Source organism: Phyllostomus hastatus, unplaced genomic scaffold, assembly GCF_019186645.2.
Source record: "Phyllostomus hastatus isolate PE091 unplaced genomic scaffold, TTU_PhHast_1.1 phas_contig_209, whole genome shotgun sequence".
NCBI classification, from domain to species: domain Eukaryota; kingdom Metazoa; phylum Chordata; class Mammalia; order Chiroptera; family Phyllostomidae; genus Phyllostomus; species Phyllostomus hastatus.
The window spans coordinates 16059521-16075765 of record NW_025333735.1 but is presented as its reverse complement, the minus strand read 5'-3'; the positions used below and the strand labels follow the sequence as shown (position 1 = coordinate 16075765).

Here is a 16245-nt window from a genome sequence, read left to right as displayed (position 1 = left end):
GCATCTGCTTCTACTTACAAATGTCTCCAAAGATGTGTAAATTTTTATTCTCTATTCTGTCCATTTAAAATTTTATTATAAGTTTCTTATGCTAAACCTTTGAAATAATTTTTCAAAATCTACACAAGCCCAGATTTTCTTCTTCATCTCCATCAAGCCCACTTGATTTCTTATCTCTCTTCAAATCTGACAGTGCATTTGAAGTCTCTAACATTCTCACAGCTGAGCTCACCAGGAAACACAATGTACGGGGAGCTCCTTGGACTGGAGCCCAGTAGAGCGATGCCTCCATGCTGAACCTCTGTCTATCTGTGTGAACCTGGGCCTTACTAAGTCTCAGGATCCACCACTAGGAGATGAAATGTTTGGACTAGATGATCATTTAGTCTTCTACCATCGAAATATTCTTTAAAAACAAAAAAGTATCAGATATACCCAGGTTTTTCATAGGCAAATATTCCTATATAAACTTAACCAAAAGCAATCCAAAAGATAGAACTTAAGCCAAGAGTTAAAGAAATGGATGTTTCTCAGCAATACCCAAAGCTTGTCACTATGGGGACCTTAACATTTACCGTAACAGTTTCTATCTGAGCATAACTAATAGATTAGTTATCACACAGGACCTGTTGCATTTTTCATATTTTTGTCTTCAAGTATATTCTTTCTCTGATTTAATAAAATATGTCAAAATGGTTACATTAATGTTCTAAACTAACAATTACTAATAAATGAAAAAATATTGAAAATTCTTTTTTGAATTCAAATTAATCTAAAGATTAAGGGACAAAATACATAAAGATAAAGGATAACTGCTGTGCATGAATCTACATCAGTACATACAGAGACAAGCCATTTTTATACCTAGAAAAAAGTGAGAATTTTATATCTAGAAAAAAAAGTTTTATTTTTGCCTTCCCTAATGCTCTACCACTACTGGTTACCTGGAAATAATACTTTAAATTATAAAAGATTAAAATTTATGGGTTTTTTACATGTTAATTTGTCATGATAAAGTTCTATTCTTATGCTGTTGCTCATTTCATTCAATGAATTTATTTAGAATGAAGACTTAGCAGGCTAGACTGATCATGAGAACACTAGAAATGTTAGGAAGAAAGCATGATACAATGAAAGAAATGGAGTCACTTGGGAAACAGCAGCAATTAAAAGGGAGATTGGTGGTCAAAGCAGGACTTATAGAACCCAGTTTTACATTAATATGGCTAAGGATTTTAAAAATCCAATTAATCAGTGATATACTTACTTTGTAGAACTCTTAAGAGACCTTCCCCCTTAGAACCTCTACACGTGCTTATATTATATATATGAATGTATCATATTACTGATATATGGCTTATCATAATTCAGTCTTGTGTTATTATGAGTTATATCTCATCTCTCCAACTAGAATGTAAATTCCCAGAGGCATGGGTGATTATTTTGTCTGTCTGTGCAAACTCTACAGTTCTTTGCACAGTGTCAGGCATATAAACAGCGTTCAATGAGTGTCTGATGAACAAAGGTAATCATTTAAATTAGAAAAAAATTAGGGCTTACCTCAGAAACATATATGATTCACTTCTCCCAATGCTCCAGGGATTAAAATTTTAGAGCCCCTTCTTTAAATCTGAACCAAATAGAGATATTCCCATTTTGGTTAACCATTGTTTAAATGTTTACTTTCCTTGTTCTATATTATTATATCTCTCAGGATTCTTTTGTTCATCCAGCTAATGAAATGAGGATTGGGGAGCTTCACCCTTCATTAGCTGAGACCCCTCTGTACCCACCCAAACTTGTTCTGCTAGGGAAGGACAAAAAAGGTAACATTGTGAACCTGACGTGGAAGATATGCCACAAATGCATGTGCATGATGAATCACCAGTTGTCAATTATGATAAACTATAGTCTATAGAAATGTTTTACAATTATGTATTTCTAACATCAACCAATATGCTATATTTTTCATACTTACTTTTCTGTGTTTATAGTTGTCAGTGTTCAGAGCATTATAATATTTTCCCCTTTACATTTCAGAATCAACTGATGAGTCTGAAGTTGACAAAACTCACTGTCTGAATAACAGTGTTTCCTCAGGCACTTACTCAGACTACTCGCCTTCCCAGGCTTCCTCAGGATCCTCTAACACCCGGGTTAAAGTGGGGTCCTTGCAGACAACAGCTAAAGATGCAGTACATAATTCTTTGTGGGGTAACAGGTATGTTTAGAATTCCCTCTTTTCTGTTCCCAAATGCTTATCGTCGGCAACCTTTAAAAGCGAATTTGTCTTAACTTTGGAATTCTACCAGCACATGAGTGACATAGAAGGCCAAAGGGGCAGCAGGTAAGCTAGTGTAGTCCCCAGGGATTTCTAAGAGCACTTGAATCCAATTTTACAAAACAAAACCATTGTTTAAAGGAGAGATGGTAGGAAACTAACAGGTTGAGATTACGGGAAAAGAAAATTTTTATTTATTTTTTAAATATATGTTATTGATTATGCCATTACAGTTGTCCCATTATCCCCCCTTATTCCCCTCTGCCCTGCACACCCCCTCCTACCTGCATTCCCCTCTTTGGTTCATGTCCATGGGCCGTATATATAAGTTCTTTGGCTTCTATATTTCCAGTACTACTCTTAACTTCCCCTTGTCTGTTTTCTACCTACCATTTATGCTACTTATTCTCTGTACCTTTCCACCCTCTCTCACCCTCCCACTCCTCTGTTGCTAACCCTCCATGTGATCTCCATTTCTGTGATTCTGTTCCTGTTCTAGTTGTTTGCTTAATTTGTTTTGGGTTTTTTTTTAGGTTTGGTTGTTAATAAGTGTGAGTTTGTTGTCATTTTATGTTCATATTTTTTATCTTCTTTTTCTTATATTAGTACCTTTAACATTTCATATAATAAGGCTTTGGTGATGATGAACTCCTTTAACTTGACCTTATCAGGGAAACACTTTATCTGTCTGTCTATTACAAATGATAGCTTTACTGGATAGAGTAATCTCGGACATAGGTCCTTGCTTTTCATGACTTCAAATACTTCTTTCCAGCCCCTGGACAAGGAAATTTTTTAAATCAAAAATTGTTTTCCCAATACTTACATATGCATGTAGACATTTCACCTTCCAAAGTAGTGTTATGGATTAAAGTAAGATGCATGTAAAGCCCTCAAATGCCTGTACAAAGTAAATATTCAGTAAACTTTTTATAACTATCATCATCATCATTTTATCACCACCTAGAAAAGTTAGAATATAACTAAAAGTATTTAATCTTTCCAAATTGGATCCTACTCTATATTACTTCCATTTTACACATTAAAAAAAAACAAAAGCCACAGACTACAATAAAGTGACTCAGTGAATTAGTATTTGCCAGTTTCAATTCCCTTGATTTGTAACTTGTTGCTATGTTTTACACTACAAATAGCAAATAAAAATCATCAGGTCATACAGGTAGTCAATGACTTTTATCCATATTTTACTGATAATATCACTACTGCTGGACATAAATTCTTTTGTAAATAACTCTATTTATTGATGCTCAATATAATATTAATGCAACCACTTTACAAATTCATTATTTGTGATACAAGCTGAGGTTAATTTAGGTACTTTTTTTAATTAGCAAAAACACTTAAAGGTCTTATTATTGTGCAAATTGTTTAGAATAAATTTAGAAAAATGAGCATCTTTTAGACATACTGTGGTATTGGTGTGAACACATCAATGACCAAAAGTCATTATAATATAATATATATATAACATAACATAACACAATTTACATTCTAGAAAAAGATTCATGAGTATATTCCCTGTGCAATGGGTTTAATGTTTTCAATACCTGGCCTTCAAATAAATATATATACCAAGCACTTATAAGAAAGACTCTTAACCACTAATTTGGAAATGTGCTAAATCAGAAATTTCAGGGATAGGGACCAAGAGTCAAGTGATTCTCATCATTAGACAGTACCTAATTATTATATAGATCTAAAATAATATATTATATGTAGATCTAGTTATTATATAGATCTATACGACCATTACTGACGCTCTGTATAGTTCATTCATTCAGTCATTCATTCATTCAACAAATATATTTTTATTACCTACACTGTGCTAGCCACTGGACCTGAAGACAAAAAAATCTACCCTCTTATGAATTTATATTCTAGCCGAAGATACAAGATAATACACAATAAATAATATAACAGGTAAATATATAGTTTGCTATTAGTTGAAGACTACTAGGAAGAAATTAAAGTTGGAACTAGGTAAAGGGTGGAATTTTTGGACATGAAATAGCAATGCTGTCTTAATCATAAGTGAGGTATGGGTGAATGATCAGTTAGGACAGTAGCATTCTTGGCTGTTTCTTCTCTTTCTGGCAAAGACCCATTTTCATATTCTGTCTCCCCCTTGTTTTCACAGGATTGCACAGTCTTTCCCTCAACCTCTTGATGCAAAGCCATTACTCAGCCAGCGGGAGGCTGTTCCCCCAGGGAATATACCACAGCGTCCTGACCGGCTGCCAATAAGTGACACTTTCACTGACAACTGGACTGATGGCTCGCATTATGATAACACAGGATTTGTGGCAGAGGAAGCCACAGGAGAGAATGCCAACAGTAATGCTCTCTTAAGTTCGAAGTCAAGAAACCCACCTTCTCATGGACGCAGGCCTTTAATTAGGCAGGACAGGATTGTCGGTGTTCCCCTGGAACTTGAGCAATCCACAAACAGACACACACCAGAAACAGAAGTGCCTCCTTCCAATCCTTGGCAGAATTGGACCAGGACCCCTAGTCCTTTTGAAGACAGGACCGCTTTCCCTTCCAAATTAGAGACAACCCCTACCACCAGCCCCTTGCCTGAAAGGAAAGAACATATAAAAGAATCTGTTGAAATACCTAGTCCTTTTTCTCCAGGAGTACCATGGGACTATCATGATTCCAACCCCAACAGGAGTCTCAGTAATGTCTTTTCTCAAATCCACTGCCGCCCAGAATCTTCTAAAGGCATTTCCATTAGCAAAAGCACAGAGAGGCTTTCCCCACTAATGAAAGATATCAAGTCCAACAAATTCAAAAAGTCACAGAGTATCGATGAAATTGACATTGGCACATACAAGGTTTATAATATTCCATTAGAAAACTATGCTTCTGGAAGTGATCACCTAGGAAGCCATGAACGGCCAGATAAAATGTTGGCACCAGAGCACGGGATGTCCAGCATGTCTCGGAGCCAGTCAGTCCCAATGCTGGATGATGAGATGCTCACTTATGGAAGTAGTAAAGGGCCACAACAACAAAAAGCTTCCATGACAAAAAAAGTCTATCAGTTTGACCAAAGCTTCAATCCCCAAGGAGCTGTAGAAGTTAAAGCCGAAAAGAGGATACCACCCCCTTTTCAACACAATTCTGAATACATGCAACAGCCTGGCAAAAACATCGCCAAGGATTTGATCAGTCCTAGAGCTTACAGAGGATACCCACCAATGGAGCAAATGTTTTCATTTTCTCAGCCATCTGTTAATGAGGATGCTGTGGTGAATGCCCAGTTTGCAAGCCAAGCGGGCAGGGCAGGCTTCTTGAGAAGAGCTGACTCCCTGGTGAGCTCCACAGAAATGGCCATGTTTAGAAGGGTCAGTGAACCTCATGAGCTGCCTCCAAGTGATAGGTACGGCAGACCTCCATATAGGGGAGGTCTGGATCGCCAAAGCAGCGTTTCAGTGACTGAGTCCCAGTTCCTGAAAAGGAATGGCAGGTATGAAGATGAACACCCTTCATATCAAGAAGTGAAAGCTCAGGCTGGAAGTTTTCCAGTTAAAAACCTTACCCAGAGGAGGCCATTGTCTGCAAGAAGCTACAGTACAGAGAGTTACGGTGCCTCCCAAACCAGGCCAGTTTCAGCTAGGCCTACTATGGCAGCTCTTTTGGAAAAAATACCATCTGACTATAACTTGGGTAACTATGGTGACAAGCCATCAGATAACAGTGATATAAAGACGAGGCCTACTCCTATGAAGGGAGAGGAGAGCTGTGGTAAAATGCCTGCAGACTGGAGACAACAGCTGCTTAGACATATAGAAGCTAGAAGGTTAGACAGGGTATGTTTGGCATTTCTCTGTAAGAATATCCCTCGTGCCTTTAGTTTTGCTTTATTGGCATTTCTAAGTACATGTAGTGAAGCATGAACTACATGAATGAATAGATGATCAGCATTTTATTTATCTTTATATTGTGGGGGAGTGATCATAATAGCTTTTCATGGATATTGTTTAATGCTCTTTGAAAGTCCATAACCTGTAGGTGAGTTACTTATGAAATCCAGCCTAAATATTGTTAGTAAGAAAGAATTTCACGTTACTATACAGGATGGTGCTTCAATTGCTTTCTAGCCATTAAGGCAAAATGCCTCTCCTAGGACACAAAACTGTTCTCTAGTGACCTAAAGAGTATGACTTTTATTGAATCGATAAAAAGTGGATATTTTGCCCCTTTCTGCACAGACCCACTTTTATTAAAGTCAGGTCTAATTTGTTTATAAAATTTGCATATAGTTACCACTACGGGACTACTAAAGTTATTATTTCAAGTGAGCAATAATCTTCCCAGCAAGAAACAGAAAAATAAAATAAGCAGAGATTGAATGCCCTCATATACATTGTTTTATTCTATAAAAATCCTGCCATTTAGAATGCCAGTCTTTATATAGGAAGAAATGTTTAAATTAAAATCTTACTACAGACAACATAGATAATGTCTTAATGAAGACTATAAATTTATAAATTAGTGTGTGTATTGCAGCAAAAAAAGGAAATTAATACCAATTCAGATAAAAACTGAGTCACAATAAAGCATGGAATCCACATTTATTGAGGAATAAGAAATGTACAAAGCCTAGAATTATTTTTTGTTGCTTATTAATTTCCCTCTAAGAAAAATCTAGTCTTTCATTTCCTCAAATGATGATCAGTGACCATCATTACCGAGTGTCCTTTGTGGCTTTTCTGTAGAGAGCTACATGTGCTCTGCATTGACCTTAGAGTCTTAAAGCTCCTTCTTCTGAAAATAGGGCCTTTTCTCATTTTATAGATTTAAAAGCTTAGTGTCATTTGGGAATCTGATTAATAATATGCCATTAGAATGTTTCCCTCAATAGTTTTATTATTTTAATTGGTGTCCTGCTAAAAGCACACATCACTACATTTATTATATATTTATTTAATATTGAATTTTGTGTTTTCAGGTATACTCTTTTTAAATAATTATATTGTTTGTAGGTCGTGTCTGCATGACAAGGAAATGATTATTTTTAGGGACACGGTGAACTAGTAAGTGTGGGTGTGGGTGTTACCTTCTCAATGTGAAAACTGGTTCTGCCTTGCCAAATATTTCATTGGAATGTCTGTTTCAAATAGGTGTGTTCAGTCCCTTTGAAGGGAGCCTCATCAAAGCGTCATAACTGGCTCTCAGTGGAAGACACCTTGTCAGTTGTCACCATGCCTTACCTCAAGTTATACCCTCCATGTAGACAGATAAATAGGAGGGCGAAACTATTTGGGGTCAAATAACACAGTACAGTTTGGGAACTCTGGCCTTGTGTAGACAAGACCATACATTACAGGGTAAGATGAATAGTCAAGAAAGATTATCAGAAGCTTTTTGAAGCGTAGGTACAATGACTAGTAATTCAAGGCAGTGAAGGAGTGAGTAGAAACAAAGTACACAAAAGAAAAGACAGATTCTGAACACCTGGTGCCATCATTTATTTACTGGTTTTCTGGATAGTTTCTCTCCTCTAATCAGAGCTACTGAAAAGTAAGTGACCCCTCTGATTGGAGCAGGAGTTTGGAGGGAGGAAGATAAGCCTGTGGGAGGGTGATTTGATCTCCAAAAGTCTAGAGACCGGGCCTGTCCCAGGTCCAGATCAATGAAAGTAAACACTTGTATTTTCCATTGCTGTGACAGCACCTCCCTTTTTAATTAGCCTCCATGTATCCCTTGTTTGGTTATAATTTTCTTACTCTGTCTTTCATTTCTCAGAGCAATTTAATGTATATTCAATAGTGTCTGGTTTAATTCTCAGACATTAAATTACCTTAGAGTATTGCTTCAGGCCATTGGATCTTAGGAGCTCTTCCTCTTGTTTTCTCCAAGCAACATTTCCTTCCCCTTCTCAATAGAGTTACTGAGCTATTCAGGCTATATCTTACTTAAAAATTCCCAGCTACTCAACAGGATGAAGTCAGGGTATTGAAGCACAGACTTGTTATGTAAACTAGTTTGGACATAACTGCACTACTGAACATTCTGTCCAAAGTCAGACTGCACCAGAGACACAGTGTGCTTTCCTCCTGGTAAAATTTAGTTGAGCAGTTTGAACCCATGAAATCAAATCTTTACACTGGAAACTATGAAGTATTTGTCCATTCCTCATAAAAGAGACCTGCATAGAGGCCTGGACATCAGATAAGCTTAACAACCCAGCGCAACGTGGGTTCAAGGTCTTGTTCGGTGGTTGGAGAGACAGCTCCAAGTATTACCCTCGATTAAAGATGCTTGTTCTCTCTAGTTTAACCTCAAGGCTCTAGCTTTCCCCCACAGAGCCCCACTGTGACTGAGAGAACTTAAAACATGACTCCGTGTGTCCGAGACTGCTACTCATCTATAGGAGCAGATAAAGCACTAGACTGGAGTGATTTTCAACCTTAAGAAATCATTCAAGTGCTAGATTGAACTGATCAGTGTCCTTTTCAGTTTTGGTATAGTGCCAGTGATAAAACTCTGAATGAGACGACCAAAAACCCATAACAATCATGACTGATAGATAAAGTACACCATCAGGAGAATAATAGTCTTTCAGTTGAGTTAAGTGAAACTTTGATGCTAAAAATCATTGCTTTGCAAATAATGCCCTAGAGCAGAATAGGTATCTACTATTGATGTTCAGTAATATTCAGTTTTTAAAAATATACTAAGTTAACTTTTATAGAATTTTTTCAAAGTAAGAGGATTACTTAAAAGACCAAATGCTGAATTATTACATTTCTATGATACCATACATGGAGATTATAATGATGAAAACTATTTGATGACCAGAATTCAAAATGTCTTAATTTTTAAATGAAGTTCTGTAGAAAACTTTAACTATCAGACACTTGGAATAACTTTAGAAGGTTAGCCATAATTAAAATATCACCAGTTTTCTATAGCTACTTAGGTACACTTTGCACACAGCATTGATAGTTCAAATCATAATTCCTTTAATTTCTTTCTGAAATTTCTCTAACTTAAATGTAATTTTAAGAAACAAAAAAATAAGTTAGAATGTTTGGATCCTCATACAACTTATTTGACTGGTTTAACTAAATTAATCAGCAAATTCAATCAGCCAGTGGTCATATTGAAGGAGGTTTTCACCAGCTTTTTTTCTGAGTTGCTGTGGTGAAGCCTGTAGACAGAAGTAAGGAAACTGATTTTGGCTTTAACACCACAGTGCATCAGTTTTAAGGCAGAATTATAAGCTAGTATTTGTCTTTTGTATGAGATGATCTCATAATGTGAAAGAGTTCATGAGGTTTGCAGTTGACAAAATTTGATAGACTTCATTGTTTAAGTTTTTTTAATCAATAAACTACCACAGATAAAAAAATCATTTGTCCTAAATCACTACTATCATGACATATAAGAGAGATTTTATGCCTTTGTGTTAGCAGCAAATGTAAAACAGGATGTATCTTTGCTTTTTTGTCTTCTCTGTAGTTTTGGATGGTACTCATTATGTGCATAACTAACACTGTTTACTGTATGCTTCTGTCTGACCAAGTGCATGTTTTAAAAAAGAAAGTTACTGTTTGCTCGCTTAAAGTTAAATGTTATAAATTTAAACATGTTCATGTAATGATCAGTTTGTTGAGCATGTGTTCACACCCTGTCACATGATTATTTCCTCTACTCAGAATGCTGCTTACAAACACAACACAGTTAACCTTGGCATGCTGCCCTATGGAGGTATTTCAGCAATGCATGCAGGCAGAAGCATGACTTTAAACTTGCAGACTAAGTCTAAATTTGATCTACAAGAACTACCTCTTCAGAAAGTAAGTATGGATTGCCCTACATGTGTCAGCATACCAAAGCCAATTAATGTTGTTTGCTCACTTAATGTGTTTAGGCTGTACATTCAGCCCTGCTGAGAGATTCTCACAAGTCCATAAAGCACAAGGGCAAATAATGTAGAGCCTGAACTCTTCTTAGCTGCTAAATGAGTATTTGTAGCTGGACGGATTATCAGGTTCCTGCTTTACAGCTTTGCTTTTTGGATTGAGCAGGTACATGGCTTTTTGTGTTGCTTTAAGGCTCATTTTTCATATTATTCATTTTCTCTTATTTTTTTCATATTTATTTTTGAGACATCCCTATCTTCTCTTGCCAATGCATTCTGAAATCAGAGCTAGAAATTATGATTGGGTTTCTACAGATTCCTTTGGAAAAGAGAAGGTCCTAAATTAGAATGGGAATTAAGTGGTCGACACTTCAAAATGCTTTTGCAGCCCATTTTCTTCACAGGAAAGATTACACAGAAGTAAAACATGAGAAACAAGTTTGTGACTTCACAAGCAAATTGTTACTCATCCTAGGCTAATTTGAAAGTAGCAAGTTCACATAATTTTGAGAGACAATGTAGGCTCATTTGAAAGAAAATACACTGTAATTAGAAACATTTCCATTGTGAAAGGAACATTTCTGCTTGTTTTATTCAGTCAAAACTGAGAATGCACATTTATTTTACCTGTTTAAATTGATTAATGCCTTCTGTCTTAGTTACGTTTTGATGGAAACTAATGAGTCATTTTTACACAATGTGTCATTATGACTTTATTATTAATATAGTCATTAGCCTAGCAGTTTTTTTATGAAAATAGGCAATGCAAAGTGGGGAAAACAGAATGAAAGTAGCCTCCAAACACTTCTCTCCTAGTAAAGTTAATGACCATATGGAACAAACTCAACAAACCCCCATCCCAGGAAAATGAGGGTCAAAAGACCTCAAATTCATATTTTATTGTCATATTAGTCTTAATTACAATCCCTAACTCTGGATTGTTTGTTTCCCACTGTGAGTAGAGAAATGAAGTCAAAGACACATTTTTATTCACAGCTTTATCATTACTTTGAAAAAAACATAACTAAATGAAGAACATTTGAATGTTGTTTTTTCCTGTCCTCAGTCTTCTGTTGGAGGACCAGTGGTGTGTGGGTAACTTTCTCTGCAGGGAGAAAAACAAAGCCACAATCTGTGATGTTTGCCAATGTCAGTGAAAAAAACACTCTCTCTACAGCCAGTTTCAAAGTACTAATTTGGCATCACTGAAAGCAGACTGGGACTTGAATATAGATGGTTCTTGTGAGTTAATGCATGTTGGTCTCAATATACTGCTATCAGCAAGACCGTTTTTGCCAGAGCCCCAACTTTAAGGGAACCTGTTTTTCATGTTCTATTAGGTGCCCAGGGCCCTCATCCTCTGCCCTGACAAAACCTATTTTCAAAAAGGCCTTGAAACTTATTAGCACTAAGTAATAGATTAGATATCACAATTTTAATAGGCAGCTTTCCTGGAGGTGCCCATTAATTAATAGGTGATTAATAGAAATCAAATCCTTTAACTAAAATGATGGAATTTCAAAATTCAGTGAGATTAGAGAGGTCTTGGTATGAAGGAAGCTATTCCTTGAATCCTTTGAAATTATACCTTGTTTTGCCATTTTTTAGCCCTATTTACTCTTACATCAATCTATAGAATAATACAGATATACGCAAAGTCTGAAAAATGGTAATGTACTTTGAAGCACCCTTTCTGAATATCTAACTTATCTCCAGGTATAATTTAGGCACCACTGTATTGCTATATTAATTTTCTGATGTTGTTTGGGGTACCCTAGAGAATGGATTCACCAGCAATTACTGTAGCTTTAACATTTCTGACAGAAATATTGCAGAGTTATAACATGTAAGGACTCTTCAGCCTTCCTCAGCTGGGCACAGGGATGACCTTAACGAATTGTCTTTGGAAGTCGTATTAAACTGCAAACCAAGAGTAATTCATCTATTGAAAGACTCCATCTGAAAATGCATGATCATCAATACTGTATTATCCACACAACAAGAGAAAGAAAGAAACAGAGAAGGTAGGGAAAGAAAAAGAACGCAGTCAGGGCAACTATTCTGTCACCACCAAAATATATTATGACCCAAAATTATCAGTGTTAGTACTCTAAACTTTAGGCCTTTGGGCATCTGGGACAATTTTCTTACCCTGCTGCCATGGCAGGGACTTTATGGTGTTTGGGTAGTGGTTGGTACGTACTCAATTTTGAGACTAGTTCAGCCTCTGCTTCCTCCCATGGATTCTAGTCTAATTCTCTATCCCTTCACCTTAGTGAGCAGATAGGTCTGTTCTGCAGCACTTCTTTAATTAGAAAATTTGTCTGGTTTTTCTGCTAGGTTTCCTGTCACCCTCTCTTCAGATGCAGCCTGTTGGAGTCCTCCCCCTTCTTTGATCCACTGAGTGTTGCTAACTGGTCCCTTGCTTGAGGCTGTTTCCCTGAACTCTTCTTCCCTACACAAAAGGAGATAGACAAAATTGACTTACAAAGGCATAAAAATCAATTACAACACTTTTATCTTGATACTTAAGATAATAAAAATTAATATCATACATTTACAATTTCTTTGCAGCTCCTAAATGTTTGTTAGCCATGAGATTTCCACTGAAATACAAAATAAGAACAACTTTATAAACACACGTTTTCAGCTGATAAAATTGAAAAAGCTGTTCATTCTCCCATGGAAATCTGGAACTTTTTATTCATAAAATTCTTGAATGATAATACTGGCCATCTCTAGTTCGTTGCTATGGCAAATGACTCTGGGGCATCCTAGAAAGAATGAATGAATGAATGAAGCCTCCTAAGGAATCTAAAGTAATGTTTTCACCTTAAGCTAGGGAAATAAAGTCGCAGCATATTTTTGTGCAGTGGTGCCCTCTGGAGGGATCTCTCAGGGGCTGAAATCTAGACTCTTTTCCCACACTGTCTGCTTGCCAAGCCTCACCTTTTGCAAGTAGAAGAAAGGAGCAGTTTTGTATTTACTCTGTCGCCCTGAGACTTTTTATAAGTTATACATCCAGGGAGGGAGACTTTTGTGATTCCTGCATTCCCCAACCCCTCCATTCTGGTAACTAACAGAAAGGCACTATTCGTGTGAGTTGAAATCCTGACTCAGCACATTATTTCTCTTGATTTGCTTTTTTTTTTAGTTTACCAAAACATATCTAGTTCTTTTCTGTCAACTCTCTTTAAACAAATTTGTACTAAACTACTCGAGATATAATTATTTGTGAATGAAGATTGAAAAACATTGCACTTGACAAAGTACTTACACAGCATTTACGTGAACTGAAAGGGAATATTTTCACAGATTTTACTGTGTTTTGAATATTTCTAATGTTTTTATATCTATTATATTCCAAGTTGAGTATTATATATTTTTCATGGATTACAAGCTAAATATAGGCTTTCTATTCTATAAATAGTAAATTATATTTTCTAATATAATTTTATAGAATTGCCTAAGGTATTTTAAAAAGTAAATAAATACAACAAAAAAATTAGTTTAATAAATTTAATTTCCTTTAACGTTTTTACAATATTTATTGATGGTTTTTCCAATTTTCTAAAAAATTAATGGTACTTATGTTCAGAATATTTAAGACATAAATCAAGTATTAAATTATAAAACTTTCATATTTTCTATCCATTCATTCATTTATTCATTTATCATTTATTCACTGCCTCTCCAAAAAGCATTTAAGGCAACTTTCTATGATGTTATTAATGGCTCCATGTGCTTCTTCAGATGTGTTCTGTTGTAACTGAAATTAGCTATTGTCTTGAAATTTTACATTATCAGAGAGAAATATAACACAGGTGACCCCTGAACAACATGGGTGTGATGTGAACAGGTCCACTTATTGTGGATGTTTTTAATAAATACCATAAATGTATTTGCTCTTCCTTATGATTTTCTTACTAACATTTTATTTATTCCAGTTTACTTTATCATACAAATACAATATATAATACATATAACATATAAAATATGTGTTAATCAACTGTTTGTGTTACCAGTAAATCAACTGTAGGCCATTAGTAATTAAGTTTGGGGGAGTTAAAAGTTATATGTGGTTGGCAGACTTAATCCCATGTTGTTCAAGTGTCAACTGTATTGCAGAATGTCAGTTCAAACTTTCATTTTTATTATCCAGATTAATGGTAAAATAAATAAATATCTTGATAGAAGTAGAATAAAGAATAGGATTTACTGAGAATCTACTATGTACCCGGTACCATGACATACTTTAAATATGTTTTTTCACACAACCCTCACAAAAAGCCTCATAGGAAGTATTTATCTTTATTGCATAGATGAGAAATCTGAGGCTCATGTGTCACAGAAAAGTCACCTGAATTTTTACCATTTTACTCTTGTAACCTCTACACCTGGCATAGTAGTAGCTGAGTCTGAACCTGACTCTACTTGGCACCTAAGTCCAAGTAGATGATGCCTTCTACGATGATGCCTTCTCAAATACTTGTAAAACCTGACATTTCCTTTTAGACCATAACTCATAACAGTGGATAAAATGCTTTTATATACCCTGTTATCGCACATCAACTTCATAACAATCCAGATAAGTAGATATCATGGGACCCAAATCATTTTCCATTTGCTAGAGGTAGAGGCTTTCTTAGTTAGCTGAGCTTAATAAATGTCTTTTCTTACTGGATCTATGCAAATAGTGCCAACATTTTATCTGCATTTATTTACTCTAGTTCCTAGGGTCACATACTTGATACAATTTTTTTTCTAAAAGCAAAGCAAGATTTCTGTAGCACCTTCAGGGCAATTTATACCTACAGGTTTTATTGACCTTGCTACATTTATTATCAGCTACCTATCCTCAAGAAGGATTTTCTTAACTTTCTAATTATGCAAAATGTTTTTATCTTCTAAACTACATATATTTTCATAGACAGTAGTAAAAATTACCAAAATAATGTTAGCATTCAAACAGATGCTACTTCATCATTATAATAAATTGCTGATTTAAAAATCATCTAGACATCATCTCACCATCTTCAGAGTGAACCTTGTGATATAATGATTTAGATCCAGGGTTGGCATGTATTCACCAAACTTTTTTGGAAAAATATGCAGGAAAAGAATAATATAGCAATAATTTCACTGGAAATACTTTGGGGAAAATTATTTTTAATGCATTTTTTTAATCTAAGGTAATGCTTTTCATGAACTATATGATAATTACGAAGCAAAATAGACCCTTGAGCTCTTAAGGGATACATCCCAAGATCTTTGCAAAGTGCCAAATTGTAGTCCACACTTGCATAATTTCCCTGACAAAAAGTAGTAGTGAATTTCCCAAGCTTGGATTGCACCCATCGATTAGCAGACAAGAACAAAGCAAGCGGATCAGCTAAGTTTATTTACTCTCAGTTGTGAATCTGTGTTCACATATGGATACACATATACACACATGCATGCACACACTCATATACAGGCTCGTACACACACAGAGATATATTTAGAGAAGCACATAAACATGCACATTCATGAACCTTTGTGCCTCAGCAAAACTGGAGATTACTTCCTTCAATAGACACGTGTGATTGCTCACAGCCATCAAAATCACAAATGTTAAATCCACAAATGCCCACAGCAGTCTTTGGGACCAGCATCCATTCAACAAAACTTTTACTAGCATTACTGAATTTCTTAAATAAAATTTGTTATTTTTCACTAAATTACATTGACCGTTTTCTCTATTGCTTTGAAATATTACAGAATTTAGAAGCTGAGAGAAGGGAGAGGGTGAATATTTTCCATGTCTTTTATATATAATTGGTTACGTGTGGTGGGGATATAAAGATTTATTTTTAATCTTTTAAAGTATCTAAATAAAATGTCTAGAATGTGGTACTAAAAATAATTAAATGAATAATTTCAATTCAGTTTGGTTATTTTCTCTGAAATAATAAATTTCAACAGTGATAACTTCATTACTATTTTTTACATTTTTCACTTGCACCTTTTAACCTTCTATAGAATTTTAACAACTGAGCAACTCCATTTAGACACAGTTCAGTCATAC

General features: G+C 35.5%; 1 protein-coding gene across 2 annotated transcripts in view; it reads left to right on the top strand.

Annotated features, from left to right (window-relative positions):
- LRRC7 (leucine rich repeat containing 7) overlaps positions 1–16245 on the top strand; it is a 495696-nt gene that overhangs the window by 406488 nt on the left and 72963 nt on the right. Inside the window, exons 19-22 of one of the 2 annotated variants that reach the window (XM_045835283.1) lie at positions 1715–1826; positions 2041–2221; positions 4440–6117; positions 9973–10113. In XM_045835283.1, the coding sequence (XP_045691239.1) occupies positions 1715–1826; positions 2041–2221; positions 4440–6117; positions 9973–10113 (2112 nt within the window). The remainder of the gene's footprint in view (positions 1–1714; positions 1827–2040; positions 2222–4439; positions 6118–9972; positions 10114–16245) is intronic. The other variant, XM_045835282.1, reaches the window with a different exon arrangement.